Source organism: Cyanistes caeruleus, chromosome Z, assembly GCF_971803275.1.
Source record: "Cyanistes caeruleus chromosome Z, bCyaCae1.hap1.1, whole genome shotgun sequence".
NCBI lineage: Eukaryota > Metazoa > Chordata > Aves > Passeriformes > Paridae > Cyanistes > Cyanistes caeruleus.
The window spans coordinates 19,602,691-19,628,789 of NC_141732.1; the positions used below are offsets into that span (position 1 = coordinate 19,602,691).

Sequence of the window (26,099 nt, forward strand, 5' to 3'; positions counted from 1 at the left end):
GATTGTTTGTTTCAGCTGAGAAAGTGCAGCTGCACCTGACTGACAGCAATGGTGGTGTACTGAACTCAATGCATTATGAGCTTGGAAGCCCTGTACTAACTAGTGGCTGTGCAGTGGAGTAGCTGGCAAGACAGAATCATCTTTTCCTACAGCAGCAGTCTTTGTTATGATTTGCTCCAGCACACAAACTGGCAGCCTCATGGACTAGTGGTCCTTGCCCAGAAGTCTGCATGGCCACAAGACTTTAAGTGCACTCATAGTTTCAAGTGACTATGTAGTGCCTTCCCAACCTGTGTACCTGAAAGTGCTTTGGTCAACTATTCTCCTTAAAGCAGCTCTTCTCCACAGGGTCGAATCAATCAGCTCCCTGTGAGATGTAGCCCCTGAGAAACTGCAGACGGCTCAAACTGACTTAACCAAAGCTTCAGCCAGACCCTACTAACCATCTGCACTGAAGTATTGGGAAAAAAATAAATCATCAGAGAACACACTAAGCATTTCAGAAGCTTTCTTACCTACATGTGGAAGATCACTTAAAACTTCTGGATGTGGAGCTAAATAAAACATATTTAAAATATTTGCATACACTTTTTTTTTTCCCCATGTTACATCTGCTTATGAGTTAGTTTTATGAAACAATGGATAACCCTAAACTATCATGATAAAGTTTGGAGTAACATGAAAAATAACGTACAATGCTTGCCAGCCTGAAATAGTGGCTAGTATAGCAATCACCATCTTTAAAAGTAGAGTGTTTGTCCCCAGGAACTACACATATCCACATTAAAAGATCCATCATTACTTGCAGATATGTCAGGCTGACGAGCTCCACACACTCCACTGGTCAGCCAGCTGCTCAATAGTGGGATATCTATTCATCAACCCCTCAAATGAAAAAAAAAAAAAAAAGGAAAAAAAAGAAAAAATATATAACTAACATGAATGAAAAAACATAGCAACCTGACAGAAAAAATTGTCCAAGAACTGCTTCACCCTGTAGACACAGTACAAGCATAGGATTATCATCAACTCATTGTGGACTTAGATTACTACCACCTCAGATGCCTTTTTAGTGAGACTCAGCGTGAAGGTTGGCTCTTATGTTTCATCATATTAGGATACATAAAATGTTAGTTTTGTTTAATATTGGAGTACAACATCTAAGCTGCAAAAAAGATGCATGCCTATAAAGAAAGTTTTCCTCTACTTCAGATCAAAAAGGCATTTTATGAAGCATACAATTGAGTAAGATTAGATAAGAACAACTTGGTTTCGGTCTAAGAGTTCTGCAGAGGAAGATATTATTAAAATTTACTGATTGTCTAAGATTTCACGATAGGAAAAAGATGGCCATGAAAATACATTCTTTTGTTACTGAAGAGAAGTATTATTAATACCAGGGCCATATAAGCTTATGAAGCTAGTGGCCTGGAAATTTGCCACCATGTGGCTGAAATATTTCAGTTACGCAGTTCAAATGGCAACAGCTGCTTTAAATTTAAAGGGCAGGAATTAAATAAGCAATGACTTCAGTGGGAGACAAATGAGCCCTAAGTTTGCTTCTCCTATTCCCTTTGTATCTAGCTTCTCCTCCGTAGCCTGCCTGTACCGAATGTTTGCTAGAACTGACCTTGGTATGTCTCAAAAAACACTCAGAAACCCACACTGCCAAATCCACTGGCCAATTGTTTTTGAAAAGGGGATCCTGTTCCCCTTTGGACTTAACTTTAGCCTCATCCTCACACCAGCCAATACTCTTCCAGCCTGTATTTTCCTCTGCTGCAGTGCATCCAATGTAATCATGTTAGTACTTTCCAAACAACAAAGCAGATGTTCTCTGTAATGCAGATTTTGAAGAATGCACATAAGGCTTAAACCAGTGACAGTGTTATCCACCAAATGCCTGCAAAGGAATCCACACAGTCTCTGACTAACAAGTTTTCTTACTGAAGTAATTTTAGGGGATGCCAACATTAAGGATAAAATATGCAGAAAAAAGGCCAAATATTGCCTTAAGGGACCTACTTGTCAATGCACCAGAAATTACACACAATGACTTTTCTTCCAGAATTGGTGGAGAAGTGCACATGTAAAATATACCTTTTGCACTTAACAACATTTTACCAGCAAACTGTATCAAATTAAACCCAGATGAGTAACTGTAAAACAATGTGGTTTTCCCTGGGTTCAGTAAAAACAGCTGGTATTGCTGCTATTAATCCTGTACATGTGCATTAAAAAGTCTTGTATGTCTGAGAAAAAACATCTCAGTCAGGTAGTAGCAATGTACAACAGCCTCTGGGGCCTTTGCCTATAGCAGAAAAAACAGACTATTTGCTGCCAATGTAACTCTGCATGCATGCTTACAGCTGAATGCATTAATTCACTGATATGCAGTATTAGTGATAAAAATCAAATGCCTTGTAACTAATTTTTCATACTGAAGGATAACAACCATCCTATTTCAAGTTTTATTTTATAACATGATGCTAAAACATTTACATCAACAATACACAGCATACTCCTAATTTCAAGAAATTACTACCTCTAAGCTGTATCGCTTCTTAAAGCAAGGCCAAATAAAGTAAACTTTGAAACACCATTTCAGAAAGTATTGTGTTTATATCCCTTACTTTACCCTAAGAAAGGGCTCTAGGTATTTCAGACCTAGAATTTGCATTAATATAAATATAAATATACATTTATCCCTAATATTAGTACAGAGCTTTTTAGTAGCCCATCAACCCAATGTGATGGCAAGTCAGTATATTTTTGAAGTTTGCATGGGAAGGGAATTTCTGGTGAGATTCTATGAGCTCTGTCATGAGTAATTTGTTTTCTGGGAAACAAAGGTTTCTTTGTTTTCTGTTTAGTCTTCTGGTATGATCTGATAAGAAAGAGTTGAACATCCCCTCATTTTATTACGTATATTTACATTCCCTTTCTCTGCACGTACAGAAAATAATTACTTCTAAGATGCAATGGTTACAAAGACACTGATTGAATTAAATTTTGTACCTGTTCCACACACCAATCATCACCAGAAGTGAACTGTGAATACTGGAATGCATTTCCCACTTGCTGTGAGTCAGCTGCGACACATGAAAGCCTTGAGCCAAAAGTTAGCTGTGTTAAGACCACTGGGTTTACACAAGATTGTTTTGTTTGGATACCTAGTTGGATGACTTTCAGTTTTTTCATTTTGAACTGAGGAAGAACTACTGCATGAAAATGGAAGAGAAAACTAAAGAAGGATTTCTTCAAACTGAAAAAAAAGCCTGTTTCATAACTAATAAGAGAAACCTGTTTTGTACTGGTTAGCAGAGGACAATTTTTTTGTTCAGTGCCGCAATGCAGCAGAAAGACAGATATGTGTGCCTATGTGCATTATCAGCAACCTATGACAGCATTCACAATGGAACATAGGAGATATTCTAGGGGACCCCAAACTTCCAGGACAACTTTCTCTCCATTTGGTGAATTACTGCCTACAGCTTGAAGAGTATTTTCAGTTTACCTTTTCATTAAATTTAACATAATCTCTAATGAAAATGTGCATTCACACTTCAACCAGAACCCAGTCCATTTGAGCTCCACCTCTCTCCAAAACAGGCTCTTTGTTTCAACGGAAATATAAGTCCTTCTATCATTGAGATACAGAAAGACATACAAGTCTCCGGAGCCAGATAATCAGCATTTCTGGCTGAGGAAGCGTGGATGAAAAGCAGTCTGGAAAGCAGGCCATTCTCAACTCATTAAAAGCCCTGAAGAGTAGGACTAGGGATATCAACTTTTGTGAAGACTTAAGCAAGATGGCAGAAGAGTTCTCACAACATAGGTCTGACAGATACCAATTTTTGCAGTATCTGATACATAATATCAGTAAACATCAACTTTTCTGTGGGAGCCATGCTCTATGTCTAGCGGAATGGCAGTCATCTAAGTCAAATCATCAAGGAAAAAGAATTATTTATCATACTATGGTCCCATCAGGAAGAAGATTTCTAGCTAGCTGGAGTAGTATACAAGCATTTTGTACGGTAAATGTAACTTATCAGCACCTTTGGAACTGAGATAAAGTTTGGAAAGTTTTCTGATGTTTTTTAGTGTCTTAACCATCTCTAGTAGGAGGTGGTGTTCTTGGCCATGGATTTAGTGAGATTTACATGGGAAAAGCTGCTAATGTTTTCTTTGAAGAAAATTTCTGCTAATAGATTGGAGAAACAGAAACATCACTGAGCAGTCTTTCAGTTTGCTAATCATTCCCTCCACTTACCAGGGACATAAACTGCACTAATGTTGGAAATGATACGTTGGATAAAGACATACTTGTCTGAGTTCAGTCAGAAGAAAAAAACAAAACAATTTGATGCACTGTGACAGTTTCTCCAAAAACATAACACAGAGGTGGCAGAATGAGGAAGAAGATTGGTATTTCTTAGTAGCTATTGTTAAAATGGCTGGACATTTGAAAGGAAGTATCCATCACTGCAATGATATCTAACTTTTAAAAATATTTGAACGCAATGTCTAACTTAAAAATTTTAATTTGCAATTTACAACTTAAACCTTTAATTTCAAGCACTAGTGCTACTTCTCATGTTGTCCTACAATGAGCCTTTCATCAACTGAGTATGTTTACTTTGAAAAACAGGATTTTTCAAGTAACATCAGGGATTTAAAAAGAACAGTAGTAAATATACACTATTCTGACTGATTTTCATTGCTATTTAGAAACAAAAAGATAAGAAAAGATTAAAACAAAAAATAAGTGGCAACACTTTGATTCAGCTTCCTTATCAGACTTATCAGACTGAGTCTGACTTCTTCACATTTTCCAGCCATCTAATAAATGGTGAGCCACACAAGAACTATTGAAATTGACTAATCTTTGTGTTGGAGTTCAACAGTTTTAACACTAGTCTTCTACTGAGACTGTCATCTCTGAGTTCATTTGTACTTCATTCTGACCATCTCTCTAAGGAAAAATAACTAGCATGTGTCTTCTAGCAGCCCTGCTGTAATGACATGACTGCTCTTTGCTGACACTGACATCTCAATGCAGGCTCTACCTGCTGACTGTAGTGTGAAATTGGGTAGTCATACCATACCTGTTGGCCAAAAGTTGTGACCTAGTTCCAGAAGGAGAGGTTAGGTAAATTGCCAAGTCGCCTCGTCTAGGGTGAGTAATAGTGATACGCACAACAACATGCTCCAAGTAGATCACATGGTGGTTAGGATTATCTGAACAGCCCGTGGCTTTGTAAATTGAACGGACAATGCTGTCAGGTCGTATTGTTCTAGAATAGAAGCATAGCAAACAACATCAGTATTTCTTGCTTTTTGTGCAAAATACACAACCCCATCTTTTTTGCTTAGTAGAGAATGACAGTGTTGGACAACTCAGAAGTCAGTAGCCTACAATCAATAGTTTTGACATGTAACTCCTAGATGGAAATACCACTACAGGGTAATTATTTTACTGGAGATAATGGCTAATGGCAACTGCCTGGGTTTCTGTTAAGCACATACACCAGGTAAAATAGGAACAAACCTTTGGGACAGAGCATTATTGTGGATCAGTGGCCAGCTGAGAATTGCTGAGATTGTCATGGGATCACAGCTGGTTGCTAAACTCCAGGAAATGCCTGGCATACCTAGTTCTCACTTACGTAACAGCAAGTATTACATGTTAACTGTACCAAGAAGCATCTGACTCAGCTGGTTTAAATTGGCATGACATCCTTGCAGACTATACCAGTTACAAATCAAGCCTGCCAAATATAATTATCAAACAATATTCTGAATGCTTTGTTAGTGTGCCTCATGTTTGATGCTGTCTCTATATCCATGGAGTGCACATAATGGAATCTTGCTCTTAAGCCTGGTTCTATAAAGACCCAGTCATAGTGAGTTTAGCAGTTCAGTCTTGGCCTCTGAACTAGAGACTCTCCTAAGACTATTGGAGAGAGACAATACCATAAAGTATTGAAAGCATTTTTTCTTGTTACATGCTGGTAAATCTGCACTTTTCTTGCAAAGGTGACTGAAATGCATTCAACCAAATGTTCTTTGATGCATCATCTATATAAAAATCCATCATTAACCAGTCTGGCCTGTTTTACACCTTCACCTTCTGCAATATTCTTTAAACTTTTCCCATTCACTACATCCATATATATGACAGAATCCCTGGTATGGCTTTAAAAATAAATACACAATGCAAGGGAGGGCTAAATTATACCCAGTTTCTTTCCATAAGTTTATGCCAGCAAGAGTTTTGGTAGCGGCTATTACTTGATTTGCCGATCTGTGTTCTCCACACACACATGCTGTGGAGGCACCGTTGTCCACTTTTCTGCTTCTGTCACCATTGCTTCAGCATCCATCAGTCCAAATCCATAAAGGTGGCTCACTGCAAGGTAAAAACAGAACGGATACAGTTATAACATAAACCCTTGGGTTTCATCATGGACTAATTCCAGAGTGTCACATCCTAACAGGAGTACCTTTTTATCTCTTCTTCCTTAATTTCACTAAAAGCTCCAAAATCTCATTGTTAGGAACAACAATGACTTTATCTATTTGTCAAAACAAATCTGTTCACTGATTTATTACAGGAGTGGCACGAGGCAGTACCTACATTGCCCTACCATGAAAACTACAGGACACCAGTGACTAAAACCTCCCCTGACTGCCCTTTGTCCATGTGCCTTAATTTAGCTCAGCACTCTTGTATGACAAGGGGCTAAGCATAATGAATGAGAGGAAGGTTACTTCCATTACTCAAATATCACACACACATACACATATGTATTCAACAAAGCTAACTGAGACAATACATTTGTATTGAACAGACTATTTTGTAGCTGTTGTGTTCTCTGAACTTCCTTGAGTGTAAGCAGCATGTGGATGCTCTCCTGTTCCTGTATACAGTAGGCTTGTCATTGGCCAACCAAACAGGTAGATCCACCATCTCCTTAAAGCTGCCTGCATGATGAGGGTGAAAAGCACTTAGCTGAATCAGCTGTGTGTTTTTGGTTGCTGTTCCAATTGAAATAGAGACTTGCAAAAGGGTTTTGAGGAATTTGAAGAGCTGCTAGCCATGATGCTCCATTGTGACAAACTGGTGCTCTTAATAACCTTCTGACAGCAGAAGGTGAAACAAAAATGCTTCCACAGGAGGAGTTTAGATTGCAAATATTAATAAGTCCATTTTTCTTGCTACCACAGAAACCCACAGGAAACTGTAAGTGCTATTTTAACTAGCAATGCAACAAAGCATGGTATAAGTCCTGCCAATTGCATGCTGTAGAGGGTTTGTGAAAGCAATCTCTATTCATTGCCAAACCAAAATTCAAAGGACTCTATCTGAAAAAAATATTCATTCTCAAAGAAATACAGTCCAAAACTTAGGGATGACATCTTCCAAATGCCTAATACTGTCTGAAACTGACAGCTAAAAAGGATTCTTCAATGAAAAATATGGCAAGGTGTAGTGACTGTGTAATGAACTGGTTTTCTTCCCATCTCCTTCCATGTGAGCCCCAAACCAAAGTGCACATAGCATGGAAATGTTCCTTTGGAGACAACGACATGTAGCTCTTCTGCCATATGAGGCAAGCACTGTGTTCCAAAATTAAACACAACTGAAATACATGAAAATAATAAATTCAGCCTTCCTTCAGTCTTCTGAATTCTCTTTACAAATTAAAAAAACAAATGGATAGGGAAGGAGATGTCCCAGAATCATGTAGATTCTCTCTGTGTGGGTGGAGCAGACAAAAGAAGACAAGGAGATGTTAGATGAAGAAACATTTTGCATTGTGTAAAAGATTCCTGTGACAGAAATGTCCTTAGTCATTTCATTGCAAACATCAGATAATGAGTGCATAATTTTCTGTGAAGACCTAAGTCTGTTCTCACACTAAAATTTTGATTAATAACCTTTCTGTTTGCTCGGAAGATCAGTAGGAGGAACAAGAGTCTTAACCCACATGGTCCGTAACTGCACACGGTTACTCTGTATAGAACATTCAAAAAAGCAAAGGACTAAATTTTCATTAATTGAAATTTTTTTCAGGTAATTCATGGAAAATGCATTTTAATTCCTGACAGTTAGCAACTTACATTGAATTAGAGCTCAAGATGTCCAGTTTTAAAATGCTTGTGTTCAACCCACCTTCTGAGCTCCAAGAGCCAAAATTCTGCTCACCTTTTCTTAACCAGAAGTAAGGGCAGAAAAGCATGTAGCATTGCCACCACCAGTCAGTGACCTTCAGATGGAAATTTATGTGACTTTTAAGATACTTACACATAGAACATTTTTTCCCTAGTATGTACATTAAAAATGCAAATAAAATCTGTAGAGTGATCTTTCTATCTTTATACCCTAACAATTACTTGGAAGGCAGAATTTTGGAGGAGTTTTCATTCAGGAGAAAAAACTACTGCTCAAGGTTATGTGGTTGTGTTAATTGTCCATTACTCAATGTTTAAAATCTCTTGCATGAGAGCAGAAGTCTACTGATGGTGGATTTTTTTTTTCTCAGATGAAACATAAATCCCATTTTTTCCTTGGAAGGCCCTCCCATTGAAATAAAAACTTCCTGACAGACAGGGTTACTCTTAAATTCTCCCATGTGTACTGACATTTGGCTGTCCAAATAATTTATTTCCATTTCAAAGCCTTTGATGAAGCGGGTGGGTTAGCTGAAGGTACCAGTAGAGACCCATAATTTTCAAAGACCAAAATATAGCAATTTAGGAAAGAATCACAGAGTTAAACAAAGTAGTTGTGTCCCAGAGAGGAAAACAGATTGTTCTCTCTACTACCTTCAAATTGTTCTTCCTCATCTGTGTACATCCTAGTATTCCTGTGAACTATATGCCAAGGTGCCTGTCTCAAATGCTGAAAATAACCTGGTGGTCTACATGGAACTACAAATGTCTTCTAGGAAACACCTGGAACTTCCACTGATTTGTATGCAAAATATACTGAGTTGACTTTGTTAACCCAGATTAATCAAAAGCACTGTCTGAAAGGTAATGATGAGTGCAGGGTGAGATAAGCTAACTGCTTATGTTAGTGCAAAATGCCTCCACACCTTTCACCTTCCCACTTATGTACTCTGCATTATCACTGCTGTGAATTGCTACTAAGCTGAGTTGTTGCTAGGATTCATTACATATTAGAGGGGGTATTGGGCTGTTTTGTAAAAAGGTACTTGTCTTTCACAAACAAAACACGAGTATGAGGCTGATACAATGTAAGCTGGTGGTTGAGGAGTAGGCCATTGCTTTTATTCAGCCAAAGGGTTGAAAAATGTGATTTCATTATGTGCCCAAGGTGTCAATTGGTAGAGCTCCCTTGAATTCTCTCTCCAGTCAGGCAGCAGTTAAAATTGATAATCTTTATTTCTGCAAAATCTCAAGCATACGCAGAGCCTTACAGATGTTTCAGAGAAAAACTTGCCTCCCACAACACAAAGTAAATATGGAGTTTTAGCTCATCTCTTTAACCTTTCTTAAAGATGTTTTCATCTTAAAGATGAAACATTTCAAAGGGCTAAAGTCTATTTATCCCTGGTGCAATTCTTTCTTAATGCAAAATGAAAACAAGGCCTTCTGAGCTGCTGGAGAGACTTCTCCAGCTTTTTCCTAATCTCCTTGTTTTTGTCTGAAGTTGCTGTTGAAAATTCAGTAACTTTCTCATTAGCATACAAAACTACCCTCAAATCTAAAGTTAGGACGTATATCCTGACTTTGACTTGACTATGAGAAATATGAATAGCTAGTATATGATAAATCATATCAGAGAACCATGCAGACTTGAGAAAAATTTGGCCCATACACTAAAAACACATTTCCAGTGTAGCTAAACTTGATTTGTTAGGCTGTAGTTTCATTGCCTGTAATTAAGATGTCTCACCAGTAACTTAGATGCTAAGTCTTCCTTGCTATTTTACTCATCTGAGAAAAGGCTTGCATAAAATTTTCTCCCTACTATATTTTTGGCCTTTTATATATCATATGTTATTTACTGTGAAAGCAGCATTTGAAATATAAATAATTTGAATACACATATCAAATACTAAATCAGGAGAGAAATAGTATTAATTTCAGTGCAACAAATGAGGAACATGCAGCTTCCTCAACTAGATGATATGTGTGATATGCGAACTACACCAATCTGTCCATTTATGCTACTACAGGATCTTGATCCAAAATGAGACTGACAGAGTCTAAAATGCCCATTAATACTATAGTTTTCTTAAACGTTGCTTAGCAGGTCTAGGATATACAAGCCTCTTGAGTGACTCTCAGCCCATAAATACTTTCAACCAATATCTTACACTTGACATTTTAATTGCAAATAGAATGAATTAATACTATAATGCTTTAACAATTCCATATTGCTTTTCTGTCATTTGCTTAGAATATTGGAATGTTTCAACAGGGAAAACAGCTGTCTAACAAGAATTAAAGGGATAAAAGGGGGAGAAATGTTATGATGACATGGCTTAAACTGTTTTGTTTTGTCATATTCTTTCTAAAACAACACTGATCTTGAACAATAATTCATCTTGTTTCAGCTATATTCCTATTTCATGTCAACTTATCACCAGTAATCTGTGACAACCGAATGTGACTTCTGAAACACATAACTGCTTTACAAGCCAGCAACACAAGCATGCAAGAACATGCCTTTTCATTTTGCTTTTAAAACCAACTCCCTCATGGTTTTCAAACTGAGCACAGTATTGGTATTTTTCTATTTTACACAGAATAATCTCTCAGTTTTTGTACCTAAAATGAAATGAAATACCAAACTAAGTATTTTCTCCTCAAAGAATTCCCTGAAATCCAGGAATTTTTAAAGACTCAGTATGACTGTGGGAATATTGAGATCTTATACTTATCACCACTAGAGAAGGTGGTGAAAAACAGGAAGTTGCCCAATAGATTTGTCCTAAAAGTGGCAGCTTAGATGCACAGTGAGAATGTGAAGGGCCTCTACATCATAGAATCATAGAAGCACAGGTTGATTTATGTTGGAAGGATCATTTAAAGCTCAACAAGTCTGACTTCCCTTCTCCTCCTCTAGAAGGGACACCTTCCACTACACCAGAATGCCGAAAGCCCTGTCCAATCTGGTCTTGAGGCACTTCCTGAGATAAGGCATCCAAAGTGTCTCTGGACAACTTTGTTTTGCATTATAGTTCCTGATTGAAAGTTGTTTGAAGTCAGGGCAGCATTTAGTTTAGCACCAGAAAAGGAGAGAAGTAAATGAGCTACAATTACTAGCTAGTCTAACTGTGGCTGGAAGTGTCTCCCCCAGCACTGTAGAACATGTATGATTGAAAAGGATGAATCTCATCCATGTTTAAATACTGCATGAGTCACAGACCACCATCTTAACCTTTTTAAGTGCTTCATACAGATATCCTTGCTGCAGCTAGAGAAGATATCTGTGGTGGGATTTAGAAATTAAAGTCGCTGAGGAAAAGTGGAGTAAAGACATGCATGTTTTAGCAGCAAGTTTAAAACTACTGTCTTTTCCCTGGATGGTCACTGTGACCTTTCTAGGTGACTCTTGTTTCCTTCTTGCAAGCAGCAGTTAGGTTTCTGGCTACAAATTAAGTTTTCTTTAACTTAATATTAAAATTGCATTGGGAATTTTTTAGTGCTTGGTATGTTAAACCCAAAGAAATTGCCAGGTAGCTGACTTCTGCTAGCCTTGAGTAAGAACTGAAGTACCTCTTTGGGATTTGGGGAAGGGAGCTGGAAAATACCTTGAATTATGCAGCCTAGATCATGGTTATTGAATTTTTTTTTTTCTTCCTGACAAAACTGAGGTTACAGGCAATGTTGTTTCCAGTTGAAAGACATATAAGGTCAGGAATTTGTCTGTATAGTTCCAGAAATGAGGATGTACTAAGTAGGAGTATGGGAATCTTTCACAGAAGCCAGGCAGGCATCATTACTTTACCTAGCCTGAAATTATCCATTATCAAAGCTTCTCACTTACTTTTTGGATCTGCAATACTCTGTTTTCTGTCCCCTCTTAAAAGCAAGGAATGAAGCAGTAAAAATGTAAAACAGGGTTCAAGCAGAAGCTTCAAGCCTGTGTCAAGATACATAAAGGAAAATGGATGGATATCCATCATGATTTTATCTTACAGTTGGTTGCTTTCCTGGGGTCGTATATTTTAAGTCAAACTTACATGTGTTCTAAAATGTAAATTAAATGGCTCTAAAGCAGGAGTAACAGCAGGCAAAAGGCAAAATTAGGCTTTAATGTTCTACTGTAATAGCACTCAGAATTGCCACCAAACCACGATTAGCATAGCAGGCAAAGAATTTAAATTAGTGCCTCAGCTCAACAACTGAGATAACTTCCTGTCTGTTTGTCTCAGACATAAAGGTATACACAATTGCTATGCTCTGCAGCTCCCTAGCATTCCAAACATTGCCAAGTGGACTGACAGCACTAACAGGATGCACACCATGAGCGTGATAACCTTTGACATTATTTCCTTTTAACAAGCCCAACTCAGACCTTTATGAAAACCCTGTAAAGGACTGAGGGGCAGGGAGGAAGTGGAGTTTTAAAAGTTTTCACCCTTGGGCTCATAATCATAAGAGTCTGCCACTTACTGTGAAAAATTTCCATTTTGCGGTATTAAGAAAGAAGAACCAGGATCAATGAATTAAAAAAAAAAAGACTGATAAACTGATACAATTCTCCAAATCAAAAGGCTTTAATTACAGACATTGAGCACAGATTTTTAAAAGAAAAGGCCTTGGAAGTTACATGCATTTGCATGACCTCCTTATACACTAATTCTCAATGTGGTACGCTTGTGAGGATGTTCTAGTCAAATATCTACTCATGCTTGTATCCATCCATAGCAATGTTGAACATCTTTTGGATGGAGTAGGTCTGTCTTTTTACAAAAGCAGCAAGCACTTGCCTTTGTGAACACCAAAGCTCTTCTTCACTGCTGTTGCATTGCTGTAATGCCTTTCAGTAGTTACAAAACTGGTGGTAGTTTTATTATGGGAGTGTGTCCACTTGAATGGAACTAGGATTCAGGCCAGTTAGGAAGCAGATCACACTATCTACAATGTAGTATTTTAAGCACTTAATGTATCCCTTCAGGATGTAGAATTTCATGTAATAATAGGGCCTACATAGGACATCTCAGCTCAGATGCCTGAAATTATTTATAACAGTATCCTTTTTTGCCTGCAGAAAAATCAGCTTTTGAGGATTTCCTTTTAAGTCAGGGGATACAGAACCTCACCCACCACAGTGACATTAATGGCCAGCTATCTCTATACTTACTGTTTAACTTGCTTTTGCTCCAGGTTATTGATCAGCATCTTCTACAATGCTCCACAGGCATACTGTGACGTCGGCTTAGTTAATTAATGACTTCTCTGGTTATTCTATTCAGCATCATTATCATTAAACAATTTGAAATAAACTTTTTTGTGATTTACTGCATGTTTATATATCCTTTTTCTGCCAAAATCTGCCGCAGCTGTATGCTCAGTCAGGAATTAATTTGAGTGTAAATGTCTGGAGCTGGAGCTCCAGTACTCCAGGATGCACAGAGCCTCTGTGTGGGACAGAACAAGAGGGATGCCATGTGTCTGATACATCTGACAGCACAGAAATGCTTTTTGTCTCCTGCTAACAATCTGTCAGGATTTCCAGTTATACTGCCTTTGATTCACCTGTCATCATCTGTTCTGAGATGAAGCCTAGTGCAGACACTCTCTCCAAAAGGTGTTTTTATTGTTTAATAGAATGACATTTTATTTGTCTACTTTTGAGCTATCAAGGAACCCTAATTGTATCTCCTAGTGTGAATTTTCTCCTAACAGAGGAGATGGGAACTTTTTTTTACAAGGTGTTGCACAATGCAGTGATAAAATAATTTTTTTCTTTAAAAAAGGTGCAAACCACCATGTTTTCCAGTGAATCCTCATGCTAAAAAAAAAAAAAGAAAAAAAAAAGAAACAGTTTAAAAAGACTACCACTAGTTAAAAAATTATAGCTTCTATTACTATAGATGCTCCTTAGCCAACTTGATTTCAGCAAACATTTTTTTCGCCTTTCTAAATGCATATAATCTTCAGATTTATTCCATTCACATAAGTTGTCTTATTGCAAGTGGATTAATGTCTTCAGTAAAGGCTTTATGATTTACAGCTAAAGGCTGCTGCAGAGAAGTCTTAGAATCCTGCTGTAGAATTTTCATAGCAATCACTGGTCAGCAGTAGTCAGGTTTTCTGTTTCCATCACAACTCTGCTGCTTCAGAGGCAGAGAAGTAAGCCAGTCTTCCTGGTCACTCTGCTGAGGTTTTCAGCAAAGGTCACTGGTGTTTTCTCTGACTCTGAGTAAGATATCCCCATATGCAGGGCGCAGTCTATGTGTGAACACCATGTGTTCTGAAGACTTCATTACCTTGATTAACTCATTCCTAAAAAAGCTCCAAGAAGTAAATCAGGAACTGTGGGCATGGGAGAACTTACCAGGCTGTGCTTGATACTCACGGATGCTCACTGCTGACCACGGACCAGCTGAATCCCAAGACTAAGACTCTGCCTGGAAGATGCTAATGCTCATGAGGGGCACGAACAGTTTGGGTGGAGCGTCCTGACACTATTAGTAGACCCTGACACCGAGAGCCCGAAAGTATAGTTTGCTTTTAGTACCTTTTGTCAACCAATGTCTATTTAATAACCACATGAGTTTTAAATTCCTGAAACAGATAAAATATGTGAGAATGTGAAGGCAAATAGACTCTTGGATTTAATTTCTCAGTGCTTTAAGAATAAGACTATTTAAGAATAAGACTATTCTTTTAATGACTGCAAAACCTCATAGCAGTGGCAGAGTTGCATACAAGCTCAAAAAGTACACTGGTTACTGGAGGTTTAGTTTCTACTAGCTATCCTGCTAGTTTTTCTGGGCAGCCTGTATTTTATTTATCATTTAATAGGAGCTTTTTGGCAGAAAGAAAAAATATATAATCCAGAAGCTGCTTCTTTTTTTTGTCAAATCTATTATCAGGTAAAGCCATGGCTAGTATATTACTGAAGAAATTATTTGTATTAATGCAAAAATCAGAAATGGACACAACTAGAATCATAATAAAAACAATTTTTGAAGTATTCTGTTAGCACCTTTCTGACTATGAAAATGTTCAAAGGCCTGAAGCACCTCTTATATGAAGAAAGGCAAAGAGGGATGGGGTTGTTCAGCCTGAAGAAAAGGCTCCAGTGAGACCTTATTGTGGCCTTTCAATATATAAAGCATTCTTAGAAGAAAGACAGATTTATTTTTTTTATTAAAGTCTTTAGTGACATGACATGAGGCAGTAGTTTTAAATTGAACAAGAATAGATTTAGACTGGACATAATGTAGGACATTTTTATACATGGTGCTTGGTAACAGCCAAAATGGCTTTACAAGGGGAAAATCATGCCTGACAAATTTGGTGACCTTCTGTGATGGGCCTACAGGATTGATGGACAGGGGCAGAGCAGAGCAACTGACATTTTCTACCTGGACATGTGCAAAGTGTTTGACATTGTGCCACTCAACATCCTTGTTTTCAAACTGAAGAGACATGGATTTGATGGATGAACCACTTGGTTGAAAAACCAGCTAAAAATGGGCACACACACAGAGTTGTGGTCAATGGCTCATTGTCCACATGGATGCCAGTGATGAGTGGTGTCCGTCTGTGGTCAGTACTGTGGCAGACACTGTTCAGCATCTTTATTGGTGACATGACAGTGCAATCTAGTGCACCCTCATCAAATTTGCTGACAAGAAGAAGCAATGTGGTACAGGCAACACACTGGAGAGGAGGGATACCGTCCAGAGGGACCTTGAAAGGCTTGAGAGGTGGGTTTGTGTGAACCTTACGGAGTTCAACAAAGCAAAGTGCAAAGTTTTTACACCTGAATTGTGGCAATCTGAGATGCACCCACAGGTGGGGCAGAGAAGGGACTGAGAGAAGCCCTCTCGAGAAGGATTTGGGAGTAATTAATAGTTGATGAAAAATTCAACGTGGGACAAAATCGCGCACTTGCAGCCCAGAAAGCCAGCCCAATCCTTGGCTGCATTTAAAGCAGTGTGGCCAGCAGGTTGAAGGAGTGGATTCTGACCCTCTGCTCTGGTGAGATCCTACCTGGAGTGCTGCATACAACATAAGAAGGACATGGAACTGTTGGAGCAAGTCCAGAGCAGGACCAATACATTGGTAATGTATTGGTATGTACATTGGTAATGTATAATGCAAAAGTTCAGATTAGTCTAAACAGTTCAGATAGCAGAAGACTAATGCGTACATATGTGTGGACAACATCTGTCTCAGACTTTACATCTACCAATCTGTTGAAGACAGTCATGTATATATAATTAGATTGCCTTTTCCAAGAATATATTTGCTGTCAGATGCCTACTTAGAATCACAGAGTCATTTGGGCTGGGAAAAATCCTTACAATCAAGTCCAACAACTAACCTTACATTGCTAAGTCAACTACTAAACCATGCCCCCAGATGCCAGATCTATACATCTTTTTCAACACTTTCTGGGATGGTGATTCCAGCACTTGCCTGGGCAGTCTGTTCCAATGCTTAACAACCCTTTCATAGAAGAAATTTTCCCTAACAGCCGATCTAAACCTCCCCATCACAATTCATCTTGTCCTAGACTAGTTTACATGTGAAAAGAGACCAACTCTCATCTTGCTACAACCTCCTTTCAGGCAGAGAAAGGTAAGGTACTTTAGCATCCTTTTCTCCAGGCTAAACAATTCCAGTTCCCTCAAGAGTTCCTCATCAGACTCAAGAGCTTTGTTGCCCTTTTTTGGACATGCTCCAAACCTCAATGTCTTTCTTGTTGTGAGGGCTCCAAAACTTAACACAGGACTCACCAGTGCCAAGTACAGGGGAACAGTGATTGCCCTGGTCCTGCTGGCCACACTATTCCTGATCCAAACCAGGATGCCACTGGCCTTCTTGGCCACCTGGGCAACTACTGGCTCATGCTCCAACTCTGCTAATGTTGATCAACACCCCAGGTTCTTTTATGTCAGGCAGCTTCCCAGCCACTATTCTACTGGCCTGAAGTGCTGCACAAGGTTGTTGTGACCAAACTGCAGAATCTGGAATGCCACCTTGTAGCATTTCACAAATTGGCCCATTGATCCAGCCTGAGCAGATCCCTCTGCAGAACCTTCTCTCTCCAGCTGGTCAACATTCCCATCCAACTTGGTGCCATCTGCAAACTGAATGAGGATGCACTTGATCCCCTTGTCCAGGTTATTGAAAAAGATATTAAACATAACTGGCCCCAGGCCCCCATCCTGCCTGGGTACTGGTTACCACAAGATAAATCTGTCCAGTCTAAATCTCTTAAATAGGAGCCTAGATAGACTAATCTCTTTCTCAGTCCCAGACTGCTAATGTTCTGCTCACAGCTAATACAATCACCAGTTTTATTAAATAATGTAATTAAGCAATTATATTAAAAGGCCCTAAAATATTAAGTGACTAATCCTTTTCAGGGGTCACTCTTCAATGGAAGCAGCAGATACTTTGGCTTATCTAGAGATGTCACATGACTCTGTTATTACTCCTTGGCAATTGGGGTAATTTGCTTTCTCTAATGAAGAGTTTCTCCTCTGGGCCTAGGAATGGCCTGAAACTGAAAAAAAACTGGGTAGAATTTTGATTTCATTTTATTTTATCTTTCAGTAGCATTTTATTTCAGTGTACTGAAGTGTTATTGTCTGTCCTTTAGAGCCAGGAAGAGTGAAGTATGTTCACTAAAAATTTCCCTGCAAATTAGTAGTATTCCTCCCTATGAATGGCCTGTTTCTCCAGAAACAGTATTTGACAGTATGTGGAACTTCACTTACAGACAAAGAACTGTTTATATGATTTGATCATTATTCTTAAAACTGCAGTGTTTCATTCTCTATATTTCAACTCAGAGACAAGTCAGCATTAATGCAGTTTCCTTTTTATGAATGTGCTTGCATGCTCTGTTGACTAAACAGCTGACAGAACAAGGATTTGCATCCAATCTGCCACAGCAGAAACAGATCAACAGTTTTAATATCTTCACAAAAACAGATGCTCTCAAGTATTTTTCCATAAAATCAGCTAATTAGCTTCTTTAATTATTAAAAAACCCTCTATTGACAAATTATATGTACAACTGACTAACCAGAGAATATCCTGAGTATTCAAGTTTTTCATTTCAGACTACAAAATAACAAGTTCTTAAGAAAAGATGCATGCTGTCTAACAAGAAAACAATAAATAACCCCTACCAAGTAAAAATTCTTTCTCATTCCTGAGTTAATTCTATTGACATGAATTTAATGAGCACTGTTTACTTGCCAGAAAATTAAACAAATAACAAGCACTGCTTTAGCAAATCACTAGCTGGCTTAAGCATTTTGCATTAATTAATACTTCTTTGTATAAATGTAAGACAGTACAAAAAGGAGATCTTGAAACCAGTAATGACATCTGTGAGCTCTTTCTGCATGTTCTGCAATGGCAAAACACTGCCAGGGACTATGGCAAAGGGAGAGGGTTGCCATGCAGACCAGAAAAACAGCCCTCTGAAATGGCACTGACCCACTTTCAACTACCAGCTCTGGCTGACCCTTTGTTGAGTGATAGGTTTTTTTCAGGTTTTTGCTGTTTTTCACCCTTTCAGTTCTTATTTCTAAAGCAGCAAACCTCTCTTTCTCTTTATTCTTGTTTCCCTCTTTCTCCACTATTATACACTGAAGAAAGGTAGATTGTTTCTTGTGACTGTCTGCTTCAGATACTTAAAAAAACCTTCCACCCACTCTTAAGATCATGCTGTGGAAGAAACATGGATCTTGTTATCAACAAAATTATGATACAATTCCTTAAGGAATTCAGTCTGATCAGAATAGTTCATCTGTGAAAAACCGTACTTTAATTGTTACTTTTGGCAATAGTGAAGGATAATAATGTAATATTATATTAAATATTGCCATGTGCAATAAAAAACCTCTTTCAATCTTTCCAGCAGTGGTGTGCAAATCCCTTTTTGAATTCAGGTTCGGATGTTGTGATTTAAACTAAATCTTTTGTTTCTTCTTCCAAAACCAACAGGAGTTTAAAGAGAGATGTATTTTTATTGGAACCATGTGCTCAGCCTAAGTTGCCAGAATAACTTAGCTAAAACTAATGCCTTTATTTGGGTTAAGGTTGATTCCTGAGCTGTGCAGAGGTCAAGGCATTTAGCTCGTCCTCCTCTTTTTCAGTTTCACCATTGAGTCTACAGCAGAATTCAGCCAGTTCCAGGTATTTTTCCTGAATCCAAGTTACCAAGTTGAGCTTATTTATGGTTGTGACTTTCCATGAGTGGAGACAAAACATTTTTTCATCCCTTTTCCTTACTATATATATATATTTATATATATTTATATATATATACATGCATACATGCATACATGCATACATGCATACATACATACATATATATATATATGTGTGTGTGTGTGTGTGTATATATACACACATGTTACAATGCATACAAAAATGGTTCAAAGGATTCAGAATAAGCAGTGGTTCAACCATGATTCAACAGTACAAGTCCTGCTGCCAATGTTGCTGCTGCTGGTGTGACCTTAGTGTGACCTGTTTTTTTATAATGAGTGACAGCTGCTGTGAAATGACTCACAGGGTGTTTGCCTCTCTTGGGCAACAAGTGGAAAAACATAAAAAATATAGAATTTTGTAAGTAAGATATGAAAAAAATAGCTCTGCTTTATATTACTTGAAAAGTGTTCTTTGACCTTCATATAGCTTCAATAAACTGATGATAGAGTCACAGTATCCTGATAAAACTTTTTAAATCCTGGAAGATGTTTCACAATAACAAATATTGTCATGTTATTGCAATTAAGGAAGTATCTATTTATGTGTTTTGTGTGGGGGCATGCACTTGTAAATGAGATAAAAAAACAGGCCCTTGAACATCAGAACCTTCACATGATTAGGAGGTTCTGATCAAATATCCATTTCTAAACACATTCTCTGTAGTTAGAGACTGGTTTGGATCAAAAAATAAAAAGGTGTTTGGTGTTTTTATTTTGCTGGGGTTTTTTTGGTGGTTTGTTTTTGTGTGTGTGTGGAGAGGGGCGGGGAGTGGGGCTTTTTCTTTTTTTGATTTCTATGCCATTGCACCAAAAATGTCCTGGGTCAGGATTATATATTAAAGAAGTTCTACAATAGCAGTGCCTTGATACAAAATACATTAAATATAGGCTTCCATTTAAAGTGAAGCCAGGGCAAAGATTTGATGGCTCTTGTATATTACATTTTTCTCTCACAAGATCTGGCACAAACAGATCAAATCTCATCTTAAAAGAGGTATTTTAGTATTGCGTGGAAATTTTATGAACAGAGAACCAGAAATAAGCCATTCCAGGGTTTTGTTTAGGATGCAATACAAACTGAAAGCAGTAAGAATGTAGTGAATGGGAATCAGAAGACAAACTGTGCTGAAATAAAATGTACAGATTCAAGTTTTCATTTTAACCCACCCTGAAAATAAATATCCTATTTAATAGCACAAGTGTTTACCTCTGCTTGCATTACGAAAGTGAAAAAATGTTTTTAAGATGTAGCTTTCTTCAAATTTACAAGATGGCACAAAATTTTAGAAATCGACATGACAGGTCACTGAAAAATGATCACCTGTCCCAAGAAAAGTCATGACAGCTCAAAATTTGATTGTATCCAAAATCTGTCAGAATTCTTACATATAAATAATGTAGAGCTTATAATATAAAAATAAAATTTGAAAATTCTGTTTCATCATTTTAAATTGAAACTGTCAATAATTCCGAGGGAGAACATGGCTGGAATCCAGAATTGCTGTGTCTTCAACTCTATACTACTTTATCAGAATACTAGGTATAAAAAGAAAAAATTATTTAGTTTACTGACAGCAGTGAATGATATGGGATGGAAAGGGACTAAGAAGAAGATCAAGCCATTTTTAAGCTGACGGCTTTGTGCATTAGTCATTCTACGAGGTTTTCCTTGTATAAGAGAAGATAGGCCCCTTCAGACTGAATCTGAAAGGTCTCCAAACTATGCACAGCATAGTGTCAAACAAAAATATCAAATATTGTGATAGCAGAGAAGAAAGAAAGCTCTCACCCTTATAACCAGCTGCATTGGTTTTCCAGTCATTAGCATTCAGATGTCCTGCACGTGAAGTCCTGACAATAATGTGCTGTACATCTCTCCAGGTCAGAAATGGACTATGAAACAGGAGAAAGACAAAGTCACAGATCAGACGTTTTACCAGGATGTAGTGATACAAAGCCATGTAAGCTGAAAACTATCCAAAGCAAAACAACTTTCATTTATCGTCTCTACTTTCCTTTGCTCCATTCAAAATAACATGTTCCAATTTTACAAAAAGACTATATGAAATTTATACAACTGTGAGGTTTGCCATAAGCAGACTGTAATAATATATGATAATATTCTGTTATATGAAACTTAAGGGAAGAGTTCATTTCACAGAGAGACAATTTTTATGACCACCAGCTACTGTATCTTAATGAATGTAAGAGAGAAGAAATCAAACATTTGGCTTGCTGAAAAGCTCTACTAAATCTCACTAACTGCTAGCTCAAACTAGAAATTCCTCTAGACTTTCAGTTCCTATTGAAGCTATTCCAGGTGCCTCTGTTGTTATTAATTTGTCTACTACTCTGGTCTTGGAATTCACTGAGAGTATTTTGCAATAATTCCAAGCAGTTGGATGGCTGGTGAGTTGCAAAGCAAGGACTGAACAGATGTGTATTCCAGGATTAATAAAAACCTGTCCACCTAGAAGGTGAAATAGGATGCTGTTCCTATTCTCACTGTGACATTAATACAAATCTATCTTCTAGGACTAGGGCAAATATTCAGAGATTGTAGGTTTCCTGCTTCTTCTATATCTACAACAGGGAGAATTTATTTTCTTAGAAGACGATCTAAATGTGCCATCATGCAGCTATTTTTTCTTGCTCCTCCCAATTTTTCAGTTTTTCTATTACCTGCAAGAAGATGAACAGTATTCTCTTTAAAAATGCAGTGCACTAAAGGGAATGATAAACTGAGCCACTAAACAATGAAGAGGAAAAAAATAACGTGGTGCAGAACACCAGGCACTAAGTAGCATTCTCAGACCATCATTATCTGTCCCTATTGAACACACTGCCACAATTCCCCTCAGCTGAAGACAGAACAGAATTAAGTCTATAAGACCCAGAATTGGCTCCCTACACTGTCCAGCCATTGAAAACCAGGGAAACCTTGGTTCTTAAACCAAATTCTTAACATATTTAAATATTCTGTTGCATTAAATGTCTCATTAAATATGAGAACAGATGTGTTCTCTCCCTGAGCATTTTTAGAAAACATTACTATGCCTACAGGTACTTTTTTTTCTTATGGTGCAGTTTCTCACATCAGGCTGCTGGACTAGAATGACAGTAATTGTTTAACCTGCTGGGCTTGTAAAAGTTACTGAAAAAAAGATTTTTAAAAAGTTACGGAATGTAAGGCACATTAAGAGTCTGTAACATAGGATATACTTCTACATGTCATATAGCATGTAGAAGCTTTTTTTGCCTTATTTGCCTGTACAACATAATTTAAATCAATTTCTATCTCTACTTTACAACATTCAGTTCATATACTTGCTGCATCTCCACAGTTTCTGCAGTGCATCCTGATCTCCTGATGAGGCAGTATTGGAAGATTTTCCACAGAACCACACAATGGTTTGAGCTGGAAGGGACCTTTACAGGTCACTCAGCCCAAGTACCCAGCAATCAGCAGGGACATGTTTAACTAGATCAGGTTACTCAGGATCCTGTCTGAACTGACCTTGAATATTTCCAGGCATGAGACATCTACCACCTCTGTGGCAGTCTGTTTTAAGGTTTTACCACTATTTTGTAAAAGGAAGAAAAAAAATATTCATCTTTTGCATTATCTATATAATGTATTTTAGGATAAAATCCAGACAAGCTGTGATAGGACATGATGTTTTCCTTTAGATGAACATTGGGGTAGGCAGCTATACATCCACCAGCAATGGTGTTCTGGTGTACCTGTGTCAAATCTGCAGTGCACACAGAGATAAAAAATCATAAGTGCCAAAAATCAAACAAACAATGGCCTAACTGAAGGCTGATAATGATGAAATTGGGAGGAGAAAACCCCTGAGAGAAAGGCATCTGAATTACATCCTTTATTGTGTCATCTCCAAAGGAACAATAAAAGGAGACTGTCCAAAAGACAATGCTCACAGTCTGTTTAATAACAGCATGGAAGGAACAGCAAGAAAACCTTAGGTTAGTTGCCACTGTTAGAACCAGCTTGATTGTGAAGATGGAGAAGGCTTACATTGTCTTGGGTTAATAAAGGCAAATATGGTTAGCATGGTACACAGGCTGTTGACTCGACCTGTCTTCCACATTTCAAGAGACTGACTACAGGGACACTGCGATTAAGTGAAACTGCTCCTCTTTCACCTTTTTCATTTTACTCCCACAAGGAACTGACAGCAGAAAGCAGCTGGGATCCCTGCTCTCAAGGTGAACAGCCAGAAGCACTGCAAAAGTAACTTCAGAGACTAGCATCTAAAGGCTGATGCTGGAAAACACTTGGGAAGCCAAGAAACTACAGGGGACAGAGCTGCTAAACTCTTAAAAGTCTCAACTGAGAAAATGCCAGCTGAGATTTCTGAAAAGCTTATACATGTTAAAGGCATTGTCCTGGCACCAGAACAACAGCTATCCTACTGAAACTACTAGTTTCATTTCTAGCTGTCACTCCAAAGCAGACACAGAAAAACTCTATGAAGAAGTTAAAAATCATCACAATAAAATATTACTTGTTTTTAATCTTGTTTGAGTTTAGGAAATGTCTGAATGGATTTTTCGTAAACCTTTTGAATGCAAGTTAAATTGGAAATTTCAGCCTGAATGGTTATTCTTTGGCAAATTTATATGTGACTGAAAACAGGAACAGGAACCAAAGTACACCCAAATCAATGTCAATATCATAACTAAAACAGGTGATTAAACCTCAGGAGAAAGATAGGTTCTAAGGTAAGCATTTATTTATGGCTATGTTTTTTATTTATTTCAATACTAAAAGGAAACTACTCAAAAAATGCAAAGATTCAGAAGCAGATTTTTAACTCATGCACTCTAGCATTGCCTTCTATAACAGGCAATCAATCAGTGGAGCAAAGACCTAGCTAAAGCTGATACACTTAAATTATAACCTCTTCTCCTGCACTCAACTATAGAGGTCACTTGACAGCACTTCCTCAATTCACCTCAGCTGTCTCATCACTTTTAACCTCTGACTATATTTATGACAAATCCCCCATAACTTTGATAATACAGAAATATGTTTTCTGTATCCAAAATTGCACCTTGCTAGACAGTGCACTGCTCTTCTCCTTTCTGTAAAAAAATGAATCACTCTGGGAGGTATGCAAATATATCTCTTCAGTTGCCAGAAATCCAAAGTATCTCCCTCTGACATTCTTGACCCCTTACAATGTGAATTCCATTTTCCTTTTGTCTCAGTGGTTACACTTGGTGGTACTGTCTTTTAGAGGAATGTGGTACAATGTCACTTTTCTATCACTAGTATCAGAATTCACTAAAATTCTTTAGTTCTTCCCAGCACCACCTTGCTCTAGCCTCAGTTTCATGTAAAAAAAGACCAATGCAGGAATGACATTGACCTGCTGGAGCAAGTCCAGAGGAGGGTCACAAAAATTATTAGAGGGATGAAGCACCTCTCCTTTGAGGAAAAGTTACTGTCTTTGATAGAGTGGGTTTAGATTAGATCTTTGCTGGCATACTGGGTGCCTAGAGAAGTTAAGGGTGCCCTCTTGGAATTGTTCCAAGGCCAGGCTGGAGGGGGCTCTGAGCAATCTGGTCTAGTGAAAAGTGTTTCTGATGATGGTGGGAGGCTGGAACGAGATGATCGTTAAGGTCCCTTCCAAATGAAATAATTCTAAGATTCCATATCATTCAAGTAAAGAGAATCATGACAGAAAACATACTCTCTCTCCAAGGCTATAGCACTGAGTGTACCACACAGTAGAAAGGTAGCAGACTAATACTTCCATTTCACTTGCTGCTCCTTACTAATGAAACTAGTTTATATATCACATGCTGGAAAATATGCACTGGCTTATAGGAACATGCAGTTCAATTGGGGGTGTATAATGAATTCTTCTGTCAGCAGCATAAGGGTTTTTATTTAAATTTGGCTTCTTTAAAGGAACATGGCACAATGGTCTCTGGAACAAATACAGGGCCACTGTATCTCCTGAGTCTGATTTGATCAAGTCCTAAATCAAACCCTTTTATCAATGAGAAAAGGTATTTCTAGCAACAGTAGATGGTACTATCCAATGAAAATAGTTTACTTTTATAAAGAAAATTGCTGTCTCTGTGCACTAAATTGATTATACCTATCTTCTCATTTAACAATTAGAAAAATTTGACATTATGTAATGACTGATAAATGCAACATACAAGAAAGCATTTATTCATCGGACCTGATCAACGTACTAGATACACTGGGAAACATCAACTGAGTACAACTGGAGATGCATTTACTACCTAAATACCATAAGAAAACTGCAGAACATGAAAATTAAGATATGTCTTTGTGTGATAGTTATTGCATTTTTACAACCCTACATTGCACCCTCAGGGATTCCAAACATGCAGTCTGAAACTCAGTTGCAATTCTATGATTCCTGAGGGAAAACATGCCACTTTGATACCCAAATACTAAATCAAAAATAACAAAAATGTGTTCACATTATGCATAAAATCATCCGCAAATAATTTGCTACCAGGATTTTAGAAGCAGATCCCTGTTGGAAGAAATGGCTAAGTGGAGGGTTCAAATCAGTAGGCAAGTAAGAGAACCTCCATCAGCTATTTGCCAATCCTACCATATGGGGTTTG

At 37.9% G+C, this 26,099-nt stretch overlaps 1 protein-coding gene across 3 annotated transcripts in view; it reads right to left on the reverse strand.

Moving 5' to 3' along the window:
• The window catches only part of PCSK5 (proprotein convertase subtilisin/kexin type 5), a 230,250-nt gene that overhangs the window by 79,856 nt on the left and 124,295 nt on the right, over positions 1-26,099 (reverse strand). For all 3 annotated transcript variants that reach the window (XM_086868934.1, XM_086868935.1, XM_086868936.1), the window contains exons 10-12: positions 21,250-21,353; positions 6,298-6,415; positions 5,112-5,300 (exon numbers count right to left, since the gene is read on the reverse strand). In XM_086868934.1, coding sequence (XP_086725060.1) covers positions 5,112-5,300; positions 6,298-6,415; positions 21,250-21,353 — 411 coding nt within the window. The remainder of the gene's footprint in view (positions 1-5,111; positions 5,301-6,297; positions 6,416-21,249; positions 21,354-26,099) is intronic.